Source organism: Hylaeus volcanicus, chromosome 8 (assembly GCF_026283585.1).
Source record: "Hylaeus volcanicus isolate JK05 chromosome 8, UHH_iyHylVolc1.0_haploid, whole genome shotgun sequence".
Lineage (NCBI taxonomy): Eukaryota > Metazoa > Arthropoda > Insecta > Hymenoptera > Colletidae > Hylaeus > Hylaeus volcanicus.
Window position 1 is genome coordinate 17821711 of NC_071983.1, and position 14636 is coordinate 17836346.

Here is a 14636-nt window from a genome sequence, read left to right on the forward strand (position 1 = left end):
TCCCCTAGACCGGAGTTTATTCTCCAACAAACGTAAACAGTGGCTACACAATTTAATTTTTCTATCTCCCAAATTGTTATCAAGTACTAATACCGTAGAAATAGTTATGAAGATAGGTTTAAGAATACCTTTCATTTGATACCACTCTAATAGGTACTGTAACTATACCTGTCGGATTATAAATATACCATAGATGCATTCTTGCGTAAATGGTTTTTTGTTTTTGTTCGCCGTCACTAACGTGTAGCGCGACGAGACGAGTCACAAGGTCCTTTTAGACGGTCGAATCTGTTCTCAGTTCAGTTTCAGTTTCAGTCAAACTGTCAGTTTTTCCTATGTGCAAAAAGTAGAAGAACGGAAACGGAAACTGAGAACTAACGGGGTGGATAGAGCTATTTGATTCATTTCATTTCTTAGAATTCCTAAGTATAAACACGGGAATAATAAGAACCGAACGAATCGTGTAAAAGGACCTAGTTTTCCGAGCTGAAATGAAACGATAACGGAAACTGAAACTGAACTGAGAACAGATATGACCGTCTAACTAAAAGGACCTTCTCAGTGTGTCGTAAACCGTCGATCGGATGAATAAAGTGTTTCTGTTTCAAAGGTAGCCTCGTTATTTTGTTTCTCGTTCCTATTTTTAATTCAACAATACTATAACGAATGAATACTTATAGATAGATGGTGTTAAAAGTTTTCAGTCGTATTGTTTTATAATATTTAGCTTCTATTATAATTTTAGACATTCCCCCGTTGATTATTAAAAATAAAATCCGAATGAATTTTTTAAATAAAACGAACGCGCGCGGAATGTCGCCAAGCGTAGAGCAGAGTGCGTTGCCGCGTTCGCATCAGCTCCGACCAGCCCCTGGTTCTACGTTCGAAAAAATTTCGTCCAGAGAGAATAGGTTATGGCGTGATAATTATTCGCTCGTGTGTCGGCGTTTGTTAAACTCAAGAAACTATGATTATGGATATGTATATGTATACACAATTTTCAGATGTTCAAGTACAGATGTAGTGTACGGGTTAGAATTCAATTTCATATTTAATTTGACAACACGGTTTAATTGCCATCGCCAATTAACCGACGTAATCGTTCAGTGCAACATTTGCAGAACTCCAGTGTTATGTTTTCGTATCAAACACTTATTGTTCAATCAAAATGTTCTAAAATGAAATGAACACGATGTAACGTTTTAACAAATAAGTGAAATAAATCGCACTCCGAAGTCTGTTAGTATCTGTAATATAGCAGAATATAATTCACTCCTAAAGAAAGGTCGAGAAATAATTATGAAATTAGTTCAAGTCATCGCTATCAACGACTACATAGATGGTGTGTGCATTCCTCTCTAACAAAACCCTAGTGAATAAATTAATAAATAAAAACAAAACTTAACAAGTTGCTATCTTTAATGTACATTCCATTCTAATTAAAATCAGTCTCTCAAATTAGCTATAGGAGAATAGGATTAAATAAATCTGATCGCTTTCAAAATAAATTATGAGAAGAGGACATATACCAGTGGTAGAGAAACGCGACATTGTTCTTCGTAACACACAATACATACTTAGATAAGCTTGGCACTGAATGTTGAAAAAATATGTGGTAGTAAAATAATCCTTTGGCCTAATTACAAGGGAATATATCCAACTGTCCGTCTCCGATTTTGATGAAACTTGGTGGGTACATTAAGCAGGTGAAAATAAGGGATACGTATTTTTGTATAGCTGCCCAATCGCAAGTTTAGGAGTTGAAATCATCCCTTGAAATTTCAGCAGAAAAATGCTATCTCGAAAACTACAATAGATATAAGAAATCTTCTTAGGGAAAAGTTTCATGGTTTCATGGGGTAAAACAAAAAGTGGTCACAGATTTTGTAAAATGTAATTTGTTTATAACAAAAAATTTTTTATTACATTATTTTAAGAGATACACAAATTTATATAACGACAAAAATGAACGGAAATTGCTTTTCCGAAAAGCAACAAAAATTTTTTGTTCGCCTTTCTCAGAATGGTCCACTTGTACTCAGGTTATCCTAGCTGAACGAGGTTACGTAAATACCACTTTTGTTATTTAGAATATAAACATTGTTTATGGCATGATCTCAACGGTTCTAGAGAAGGAATGCAGTAGAGGAATAATTTTGTTATCTATCTTCATTTTTTTTCAAGATTAACCTTTTTTACTAAGAAAATACACTTTTAACTCAAAATTTATCAATTTATCTTTCGGTCGCGAAGTAGAACGAGGCGTCTGGCGGAGTAACCCCAAAATCGGATGGGAACGGTTTAAAACCTAATTGAAATCCTGTTTATGTTAGAACGTTCTTCAAACGTAAAGCCTTTAGTCAGCGGATCGGCCGCATTATCGGAAAAAATTGACCATGTGATAAATGCAGAATGGTTTACCGTTAGAATTGCTACTTTCCATTTTATTTTTATGTCCGTCTACTTCATATTGATCATATTTAAAAAACGAATGAATAGTATTATTCTTTCTTACATTTATATTTCTGGAAAGAAAGTTATTTCCCACCCCAGTGTAATAGATCGATAAATATTGTGAATTCCCAAGAAAAATGGAGCAATGTTATATGGAAAGGTGAAAGAGAAAATGAAGAATGTATTGGGTATGAGAATAAGTTTCCGCCCTTTTCCAAACACAGTTAATATTTATTTAAACAATGAAATATTAAATGATATTATGCGAAGTATGCACCAGTGGAAGCGACAACTTTTCCCCATCTTTCAGGCTCATACGAATTCCTTTGAGGAAAAAAACAGGTTCTTTCAACTCGATCCATTCATTGAGCCATTTTTCGATACTTTCGTAAGAGGTGAACCCCTCTCCAGTAAGGGGTAACTGCATAAATCGGAATAGATGGTAATCCAAAGGTGCAATGTCTGACTCAGACAGTCTGAGGAATACAGCGGGTGGGGCAGGATTTTCCAATTCACTACTTCTAAAGATTTTTTGACTGCTTGAGCAACGTGTGGCAATTATAGTATCCTATAATCCTATATCCTATAATTATAGTATCCTATGGTACCCTTGATACTAACATTTACTTGCCTGTAACCGCAAGTTAACTACCAGCATGCAATTACTACACCAGGATTATATTTCTGGCTAGTACAGAAATAAATAAAACAACTGTTTAAGGGTATCTAACAATGATCATAACAATCTATTAGATAATTCAAATTCAGTTCTTCAATTTGAATTTTGTTAGAATCGAATCGGTCGATTCCACGCCGAGTTACATGGTACAATGAGGGTAATACTAAATAATTATATTTAAAAAAAAAAACAATTGTTTAAGAGTATCTAGCAATGATAGTAACTACCTATTAGATAGTAGAAATTCCAAGCTATGTGAACTTGCCACCCGACTTTTCAAAAATTAATTTTTTTTTATAGAAAATGATAGTATTTCGTTAGTACCTGATTGTACCTCCAATAGTTTCGTGTGTACTTCCACCAATTAATAAATAAAAAAAATTCAAAAAATGGTCAGCACCCGACATCGAGATTTTTGAAATCTGGTTTTCCCGATTCTTTAGAATTGTTTGTACCCGCCGGAATCGCTTTTCTTTTCGTTTGTACCTCAATATTTTAAATTTTATAGTAATTATTGATCCGCGTAAGAGTGAAGGTCGTTAATTTTCAAGATATTTAAAATCTGTTTTTTCTCGATTCTTTAGAATCGTTTGTAACCCCCGGAATTCCTTTTCTTTTCGTTTGTACCTCGATAGTTTAAATTTTATAGCAATTGTTGATCTGCGTAAGAGTGAAGTTCGTCAATATTCAAAATATTTAAAATCTGTTTTTTGCCGATTCTTTAGAATCGTTTGTATCTAAAAAGCTATCTAAAAACCAATTGTGTGGCGGCATCGGCGACGAGCTGACGCCACGTTTCCGGCTTATATTTATAATAATTATGTTTAGTTTTAAATGTTACGTCTGGAAGAGTGAATGGAGGTTCGTGTTGCGTGACAAGCGTTGAGTGAATGTTTAGATTATTGGTTCGAACGTCGAGCGGATGTTTATATGATTGGGTCGAATGTTCCTTTGGGTGAATGCATTTATTTAAACAGAGTGCAAGCGTTGTGAGAATGAAGGAAGAATGTCTGCGATGCTTGGGGGAACGAATGATGAGTCTGTAAGCTAGTCTAGTAAGAGAAGCCACGGAGTACGGACGCGATCGTTCCATTAAAAAGTCTTAAAAAGCACATGAGTCTTACTTATTTTCCCGTCAGCCACTACAAATTGTTTAAGAGTATGTCACGTTCCGGATTTCAGATTTGAAAATCTGTCCCCCGGTTCGATCAAATGATGCTTGCTTTTTGTCCCACGCCTCTCTTAAACGACTCGCGTCTGGACGGGATCCTGATCCGTATTGAGTCTACCCTCGCGATTACTATTTATTAGAAATTTTTAATTTTCGGACTTACCACTTGATGAGGTCGAGCACCTTTTGGGTGTAATATTCCCACCGCGGGTCGTTGGGTGGGATGGTCCACACGGCCTCACGTGCTCAGGGAATGGTCAACGGGGCGAGCCTCCAAGGTATCGGTGCTGGAGCCGATGCTGGTTTCGATGCTAGTACTGATGTTGGTGCTGATGGTGATGCTCGTAACAGTTCGTTTTGAATCACTCGCGGCTTCACTATGCGCCCGAGCGGAAATCCTCCAGATTGAACCGGTAGTTCGTAATCGCGTAACAACCGCCGAATTTGTTCGCGTCTGGCCGAACGGTACTTTCGCGCTGTTTCGGTGTTTTTCATCTACTTAGAGGGAAAAATTGGAATTTATATAAGTTTTAATCGGGGATGAATCTCATGTCCCGCCAATCGTTATCAAATCCATGCAACCCTTTACAACCGCTGGTTTTGCGTCTATTCCTTTCAAAGCCGGCTTCGACGCCTCCACCCTGATCGGAATGTCCGCTCTGCCTTCGATCGGAAAGAAGCCGCGTTAATCGAATCCATGGCTACTGTTCGGGAAAACCGGCTTCGACGCCTCGATCGATCCTTACAACAAACACGAAAGTGACTTGGGACCCGAGTAAGATGACGGAAAAGAAACCCACGACCGAGCAATGTTTCTATCTTTAGGATTTCTAAATGACCAGCTTCAACGCCTCGATCATAAATCGAAAAGATAGTTGGTTTAACTATAATTTATTCCCTTTTCCCTCTCCGAACGCGTCGAATGATTTGAGGAAAAAATAATTATAGCTTATGAATTTGTTAAATTACGTTACTGTTTTATTAAGACCCGCGCACGGTCTTTTATTATAACAAATACAATCAATTACAATTTCTGAATAAAAGGTTCACTACCTTGACTTCGCAACGAAACTCGATATTTGACTTTGAACGATTCTTGAATTTTGACTAACTAGAACTAGGACTCTGAACTCGGCGCAAAACTACATAGAACGAAGACTATGATTCTTTGACGATTCCGAACAACAACTCCGACTTTAATTCTTTAACGATTTCGAACGATAACTCCGACTTTAATTCTTCAACGATTTCGAACGACAACTCCGACTTTAATTCTTCAACGATTTCGAACGACAACTCCGACTTTAATTCTTTAACGATTTCGAACGACAACTAACTCGAGCCCCTGAATTGCGGGCGTACTTATACCCCTAATTCGGGACCTTTGGTCCGAAGGAAGGAGAAAAAAATCATACCATGTGATTATTAAAAATTCCATGGGTGGTGGTTGATTTTTTCCCATGGCGTTAGCAATAACAAGTATTACAAGTATCTAACAATGATAGTAACAACCTATTAGATAGTAGAAATACCAACCTTTAATTTGAATTTTGTTAGAATCGAATCAGATGATTCTACGCTGAGTTAGGCACTTAAAAGTCACATACATTGTTATAAAAAAAAAGAATTGTTTAAAAGTATTTGACAATGATAATAACTATATATTAGGTAGTAGAAATTGTGCGCTTCAAATTGAATTTTGCTATGACACCTCAAAGTTTCCTATTTTATAGACAATTATAAATGACTGACAGACGTAGTGACCTATATACATACAACGTCCTTGCAAGGCCGTTCCAATTCACAAAACTACTAGTAAACATTGTAGTATTTCCTGGAAGGAACACCCTTCTAAATTCCGTGACATAATAGTAAACATTGTAATATTTTCTGGTTGGAGAATCCCTCAAAGTTCTTTGAAAGAGAAACATTTATATCCATTTTTTCTGACGATCGATTTTGATGAAATTTGGTATACAGAAGTATATGGAGTCCTATGGGTCGAAATTGACCCAGTTATGAATGAAGCTCAGACCTGAATCCAATAGAACGTGGGCTGACCACGTACGGGTACAGGACCTCGATCCGCTTCTGAATGTCGGCCCCGTCTGGCTCACTTACTACTCTTTCAAATCTGTTCCGATTTGACAACGAAAGCGTGATTAAAAGAATCTGAATTTTTGGGGACCTCTTAATAAAGCATTCGCGCATCTGATGTCATGAACGGCGTTAACGTGGGGTTACTCGTTCACCCTGCAGATGGGCCTGAATTTGGGGATGGGTTTTAAAAAAAAAACGAGATTTTCGTATATTAATGCTATTCACGCGGGAGAAAGATATCAAAACTGTGTCGTCCCAATGCTCTGGACTGTAGGACATGTGTTCCACGCAACGCGACAACGTTCCAATCCTTACACCTGGGGGTGGACCACCCCTAACTCTGGGGCCATCCCCTTCAGCTCCGGGGGTAGTTTTCGTAACGGGACCTTTTTGGCCTTGATCCTTAACGTATCGAGAACAAACATGGTGAATTTCATCGTCCTCCGATGTGTGGAAGTGCTCCCTTACAAAAGGGGTTGAAAATTTGCGAGCCATTCCACCCCCGAATGTTGTTAGAATGTTAAGTTTGGTAAACGTACACTTAAAAATGCTGAAATTCAAAAAGTTGTGCTATTTTAAAGTCATAAAAAAAGAATTGACCAAGCGATGACACACATCGCGCAGATATGTTGTAACTAATCGTAAGCGGAAAATGAAAGAATGGAACGAGTGAGGCAAAAACTACGTAAATTTGGTTCCATTATCGTACCTCTACCGCAAGATTTGGTGAAGAGGACTGAAGAAGAAAATACTTTGCAACTCGGGGTTCGAGCCATGCATATTTGCCAGCACCTGGCATAAAAACTCCGAGATACTGTCGTCATAAATAGGGATGTAAGTACCCATGGGACTAAGCAGACGAAACTCTGATTATTTTGCACCATTATAAAGGGGCAGGAAGCCCGACGTCGACGTTGCCGCTTCTGTGATTTCTACCTACTCTCTCGAAAATAATTTTGCACAAGTGTGAAAATCTAATTCCTTCGCATTTTTATTCCTAAAGTAATCTGTTCCCTTTTTTACATTTATTTCTTTATCCTTACACCTGTTTGCGATTACAGGTATTAGCAACCACTGTAGTTTACATATATTTCTTTTTTCTTTAATATAAAATATTAAATGTAACAAACAAACCATTATACGGTTTTTTAAAAGCTCTAGATGTGCAAGCACGAAGGGAAATAACCTCAATGACATCTATTTACCCAAGTAACAAGTTCCTTAGTATAACCGTTATACTTAACTCTTTTAAATTCACCATCATCCAGTTCCATACGATGGTTGAAACCGAACTGAAGAATTTAAATTATGACTTGTATTTTAATTGACACTTACAGGATAATATATACACTTAACACTAGCTTAAAAGGTAATAAAATATACAATTATATACAGAACAATTAAAATGAATACAGAAAACAAAGACTGTATTACCAGCGAAAAGAAAGTCGGCGGGAAATTCCGAAATGAATAGCGATAGAAGCAAAAGATCAAGAGAGCTCCGAGGCGATGTCGCGCGCATTTCTTCGCGAATGTTCCTGCACGTTTCAGAAATGCGCTCGGTACTAGCAGCTGCATTCAATGAGCATCTCGAACATTAGAATTCTTAATCCTGATAGTTACAGAGTGTTTGTTTTCTTCAGATGAAGTGTCACAATATGTTAATTGTGTTATTGTGAAATGTTGTTACTCGAATGTTCAAACAAAGAACAATAGATCCAGAAGAGTTTCATGTGCATTCCATAGAAGAAATTCTTTACTTTGATAAATTAATTATTGTAGGGGAATATAATACCTACTACGAATAAGTAAAATGTTGACAGTGTCGAGTAAATATGTTTTACTAACAACAGTAACTGTAGAATGTCTTTTTTTTCACAAAATGTTTCATGGAAAAGTACATTTTTCAATTTAATAAAAAGCTAATGTTTCAGGACGGATAGCAATGAAAGTATTTTTTACTTTCCTATTTATAACCTATTTATAACCTATTAAATCATCTCTTTTCCATGGCAAGCAATACTTTCTTATTTATTACTGAGATAGTACGATCCCATTCTATGCTCTCATTATTATATGAATTATGAAATGATTTATATAAATATAATTTATGAAAGAATTCTAATGGATAAAATAAATTTTGTATAATACTAATGTTATGAGAATAAATAATATTATTAAATTTAAGTACATATATGTCCAAACAGTACCGGTAGATAAATTGTTAATTAATGAATTTCGCTTAAAATAAGATAAAGTTACTTGACCTGACTTCGTGCTCCTGATGCTTCGCAGTGCGTAACGCGTGAATATTATTCTTAAAGAGATTCGTGCACTCTTTGTGGCTTATACGCGAAGAAAAGCATTGTAAAGTTTTCCTCGTTCCTTAATATGTGTACGAGTGACATAAAGCTTTTTGTTCAAAAAGGCAGACATTCGCGAGCTTGCTAAACACAACGGGAAAGATTGCTAGTATAATATATCATAGACAAACATTATTTGAAACGAATACATTTTATATTCGTTGTTTAATTTTCGTTGTAGCCGGTTTTGTTTATTGTTAGCGGTTTCAGTAACATGAATAATACCCGAGTGTCGTTGTTTTCTTATATGTATTCTACTCTTACTCTGTGGAAAGCGAAATACGAACCATTACATGTGTATTATATTAAAAAACTTCAAAAAAATAAAAAAATTATGCCAAGTACATGAAAAAGTGGAGGACTTAAGGAGTTATCATTGAAAAATAGAAGATCCCCATAAAAAAAACTTCAAGAAAGTAGAAAAAGATGTGGAATCGAAATGAGCTGCCAGATGATTTGCCTAGATTTCCGCGGCCTGGAAGTCAAATGCTTGGCGTGGCCAGGCAAGACATTCTAAGATCATCAATACCCATACTTTCTCTCTCACAGACTGTCAGGTAATTTGTCAGTTTTAAACTCTGACAATATGAGTACACTTTCATTATTTTGCGTTTTAAAATAATTCTTATTCATCGGCACCTTGAGCTTGCCTGGCCACGCCAAGCAGTTGATTCCAGGCCGCGGAAATCTAGACAAATCATCTGGCAGCTCATTTCGATTTCACATATTTTTCTACTTTCTTGTAGTTTTTTTATGGGGATCTTCTATTTTTCAATGACAACTTCTTGAGTCCTCCACTTTTTTATGTACTTTGCGTAATTTTTTTACTTTTTTTACAAATCATTTATTATATAGAATCTATTTTAAATTTATAAAAATAAAATTGATATTTCTACAAGCTCTACATAAAAAACACTTTAGTGGTATGGATCTATTCTGTATGAATGAAGGTATCTCGCAATTCAGATTTTGACAACTTACCTTGTAGTCAAGATTAATCAACACTTTACAACACTGGCTGCAATTTGTTACTAAACCCTACATAAAATGTCTTAATTGAAAACATTTTGCTGATATAAATATAATTAATAATGGAATAGTGTAAAAACTTTTGACACTTGGCAGGTTGTGAATGATGACATCTGTTTCGATTCTCGACGCTCGATGACCGACGAGCCATGCCGAACCGAATGATTCCGAGAGTCGACGAACAACACTCGGCTTTTGGTTAGCTCTTATTGGCTAAGGGTTGACGACGGGAAAATCATACAATCAAATCAGATTTTGGTTTTATTCAAAAGCTTATATGCGGTTTACATAAGAAAAATGCCTTTAAATTTAGAAAATATTGCAGGCCTGCTGAGATATTCATGAAAGAAGTTTCAGGTTAGGTTGGAATGGACCATCTCTCCTGTAAAAGATACGTGGTAGCTCCAACGCCAGGTATATGTATATACGCGGTAACGAATAATTTTTCATGTACTTGGCGCCGAGACGCTACCGCGTCTCTAGATCTAGATTATGAAAAAATGTATAAACATTGATTATGCGTGAACGTTTGCTATGTAACCGAATTCGAATAACGGCTCTTCGGTGATTGAACGAAACTAGACACAAGATTTATTTTCAACTGATACAAGTGGTACAATTTAACCATGCGATGGTAGCCAATGACTCTACCGATGGCCCTGAGACCTTTTAGAAGGTTTTAACGCGACGGAACACGCCTATGCGTCAACAACATAGAAAATTAAAAATTATATTTACCATATTCCGAAAGGAACAACTTTTGAAATAAGGGTGAATAGAATCGTATTAAAACTGTTTATTCAACGTCATTAGGAAAAATGAAGCAGTAAATTGTATTTTGTAATCAGTATTCGCAAATAGAAAAAATCGTCATTTACGCGTACATACATAGATAAGTATGCAAATAAGCCACCGTGAGTTAAGATTGTAGCACACGTGGCGTCTACGGTAATTACAACGAATTTTTCTTCCAAGTGTTGTGCCTCGGCGAGTTAAAGTTCCCTACCGTACGTGTAATCGAGTAACTCATCAGCCTAAATGCATTCTCGGATTCGTTTGAGTCGCGCATTAGTAGAAGGGGTCCTGGGTCGAAGGTCATTCGTGTCGCTAGTGAGTGCGCGGTCAGTTGCGCGGAGATTATTTGCGGAGAGAACATAAAACCGTGAAGGGTGTCGTTAAGGGCAGCGAACGGAGGAAAGCTACGACACATATAACACAGAACGTAGATGGCTTAGTAATGGGAGCATAGGGGAACCATAATTCCATCGTACGTGCCTATCTATCGAGGGTGCATACGGGGGTCAGCTCTCGCGGGAAATGCGACCGTATTAAGAGTCTCGATTTAGGCGGGTTTGATGGATCGGCTGCCACCAAATGCTTTTCCAAAGCCACCATCATTTTAGGCTACAAGTCACGAAAAATATATCGCCCCATCTGAAACTATTTGTTGTACCTTTTTCTATTCATCTTCGTTGTCGTTAACGACATTAGTCTTTCGATTATTTCAAAAATGCAAAATTAAATGTAAAATATGACATTATTTAATCGTATGTAACGTCGATTATTATATTAGATTATGTACAATTATGATGGAACGTACGTAAGCATTGTCTATTTAAGATTTCCCTATAACGTAAACTACTTTGGTCCAACCCAGATAAACTTGTTGTTTATGTTCTGATAAGTGGTATAGACTATTTAATTAGTGAAAATAGTAACTCTATTTATCATTATAAATGAATTTAAATGTAATCTGATACGTATAATTAATATTATCGATGGTAAAACGCTCATTAATAAACTAAAATAGTTTCTCTTCCTGATGCTACGTTTGGAATCAGTGTTAGTAGAGTTAGTAAAGTAATACTTTTATTAATCTACTTTAAACAAAAAGAATAAAAATTACTGGAGATATTCCATTATTCAAATATTTGGTATCATATATACCTGAAGTGTTAATAACAAATGTCTAATAAAATTTTTACCATTTATTTGGTACCATATATACCTGAAGTGTTAATAACAATTGTCTAATAAAATTTTTAGTATTCTTAGATGTATAATTCCTTAAAATCCAACATCTATATTGTAAGTATAGTGTAAGAAAGAAACTTTGTGGAGCTAAATGTAATCCCATATAGTCTATTAAGATTCTATTAGAGCTGCGTGATTAATTAAACTAAATTACTCAAACTCAAAGGAAACCGCAGTAGGTTGAATTGGATCCATGGACACTGTTCGGTTTAATCGGTATCTCAATGTTCAATCGGGATGCTTCTATTCACACATACGTAGTTAATGGACACGAATAGATCAAATATATAACTATCATCATCAAATTGTTTGTAAAAATGATTACTACTGGATTTTACGTCCCCCTTTAAGGGAAAGCATTCATTTAAAAATGAAGTACTAGTAGGTCTCAAGATAAAATAAACAAAATTATACTTTTACATAATTTTCAACGTTGAACTCGGTAGTGGAAGAATTCATTTAAAAATAACTTGTTCCATCATCTTGAAAAAATATTTTACGTTTATTTGTTCAATGTCCGTAATTTGTGATAAATAGTAATTTTAGATAGTAAATAAAAAGGTTTAAGGTTCTACAAAATTGTATCGATTTAATTGATTCCTTTAAATAATAAATAACTTCTGTGCCCTCGTATCAAGCTATAATTGTTTCGTTTTTTTTTATTCCAGATCCTAAATTCAAGGAACCCATCACCAATGTAACCGCATCAGTTGGAAGGGAAGCAATCCTGGCTTGCATGGTTCAAGATTTAGCTGGATACAAAGTGAGTCACTGAAAATATATTATCGATAAATTATCTTTTATTTATTTGAATTTTTCTATAATAAATTCTTAACTACACTAATATTTCACGTTACGAATAAGATCCAGCTCTGAACGAAACAGCGTTAAACGAGATCATCTTAACACGTAAATAATGGGATAAGTGAAACAGACCAAAGAGTAAGAAAATTTATCAATTCTTTTTTTTTATTTTAGTTTGTAACATTAATTGTTAAATTATTTTTTATTGCACCAATTATGCACTTATTTATTGCTAATATCCATTTTTATTCATAAAACAGTTCGAGTGAAGATGTCATGTTCATGACGAGGAAGGTTCTTCCTCATTTGATATTTTTTTGTTTTGTGACGAAGTCATCTAAAGTCGTTTGTCTAGGCCTGTTCCGTTCAACAAGCACTTGTCGATAGCAAGACCTCGTATCAATGACACTTCGCCTTGCCTTTGAACTTCCATCAAAATTTAAATCATTTTGTACAAACTGAAAAAAACTATCAAATACTACCGCGTAATACTGAAAAAGCGTTAAACGGTGCAGCGTTAAGCGGGGTCTTACTTTATTTAATTTTCTCTAACATGCATTTTAAGACTATAACTAAAATAAAAAAAATCAGAAACATTAAAAAAAAGGTCGATTAGGCTAATTACTTCATCTGTTATATTTGTTAAAGTAAATTTTGAATAAAAGTCTTTCAACTAAAGTCCAAAAATTTGAAAGATACGCCGAGAGGAACTAAGAGAAGTACCATAGTTGCCAACTTCTAAAACATAACAAAGAGCAGTTAAAGTTTGAAGGACGCATGGAAACAAACGAACACGAGAATTCCGTTAAGATGAACAGTGTGCGCATTTGCATTAACGACGTAATCGTGCTATCGATAGCAAAGATATTCGAACATCGGTAATTTGTAGAAGTTCGCGAGACAGGATTGGCAGGATTTGCAGGATCAGCCGATCGGAGTTGGAAGATCGACGCGGCATGTTCTCAAGAGGACAAACACTCGAGTCTCGTTGAATTCCATCGAGACGGCATTCTTATTATTCGTATCTCATCCCCTAATTAGTGACTTCGGGGGGAACATTACCTCGGAACATTTCCCTTAGAGCCAATCCAGCTGATTTATCAAACTGAAATTTCAAATACAGACTCGATAGGATTGGTCGGCCAGCTTCAGACAAGTATTCGTTTTTATCCGTTCGCGTAATTTTGCTAATTAATTAACCGCCTTGGTCGTGAACGAGGGAGACACTTGAATCTCGAGATAGTCGGAGACAGGGAGGCGAATGAAGAGGGCGGAAAAGGAAAGAAACAGAGAGAAATTCACTTAACTTTTTCGTGAGCGGTTATCGAGGTCAACGGGTTAAACAACCTTTCTAGATATCTATGCTCTAGATTCCTTTTTGCTTCTGAGCACTTTAGTAATACCTATCCATGATGGGAAGGCTTCAATCGCGTTTTATAATATCAGTAGCTGGTTTTAAGTAATGAACTTCAATTAAAGCGAGCGAAAAATGTCAAGAAAACCGTGGAAATGTATCAAAGAGTCATTTCAGTCTCTTCCCATCCCACAATACGATTCTCTTGCTAAAGACATCGAGCTGTCAGGAACAATTACCTTTCGCAAGGCTCCACTGCTCCCGTTAAATAATGACAGCGCTCTTTAATGTAAAACGTTCATTGCTTCTATTTTAAGACACGAAAAATTCCTATTAAAGCACTTCGTTCGTCGAGAAAAGTGTAGAGAAATATCGTAAAAGGTTTTCAAGGTACAAGACTTGAAAGAAATATAATTAATTTAACGAAATCGTTTTACGTGAAATGTTGAAGTGGTCATAATAGTCCCGTATCTCCTAAATGAATTAAGCGATGGAATAATTTTTGTTCGCAGGTTTTGTTATTAGAATTGTTCGTAACATTATAGATTGCTTATTAGTTCCGATAAATAGTATTGACGAATAAATTCGGAACGTGGTGATATTTCTTTGTTATAAGTGTTAGAAAGACGAGTAGTCCGGGTTCCTTTT

At 35.8% G+C, this 14636-nt stretch overlaps 1 protein-coding gene across 3 annotated transcripts in view; it reads left to right on the forward strand.

Annotated features, from left to right (window-relative positions):
• Nucleotides 1-14636, forward strand: part of LOC128881344 (limbic system-associated membrane protein-like) — a 457278-nt gene that overhangs the window by 325919 nt on the left and 116723 nt on the right. For all 3 annotated transcript variants that reach the window (XM_054132294.1, XM_054132293.1, XM_054132295.1), the window contains exon 2: nucleotides 12499-12593. In XM_054132294.1, coding sequence (XP_053988269.1) covers nucleotides 12499-12593 — 95 coding nt within the window. The remainder of the gene's footprint in view (nucleotides 1-12498; nucleotides 12594-14636) is intronic.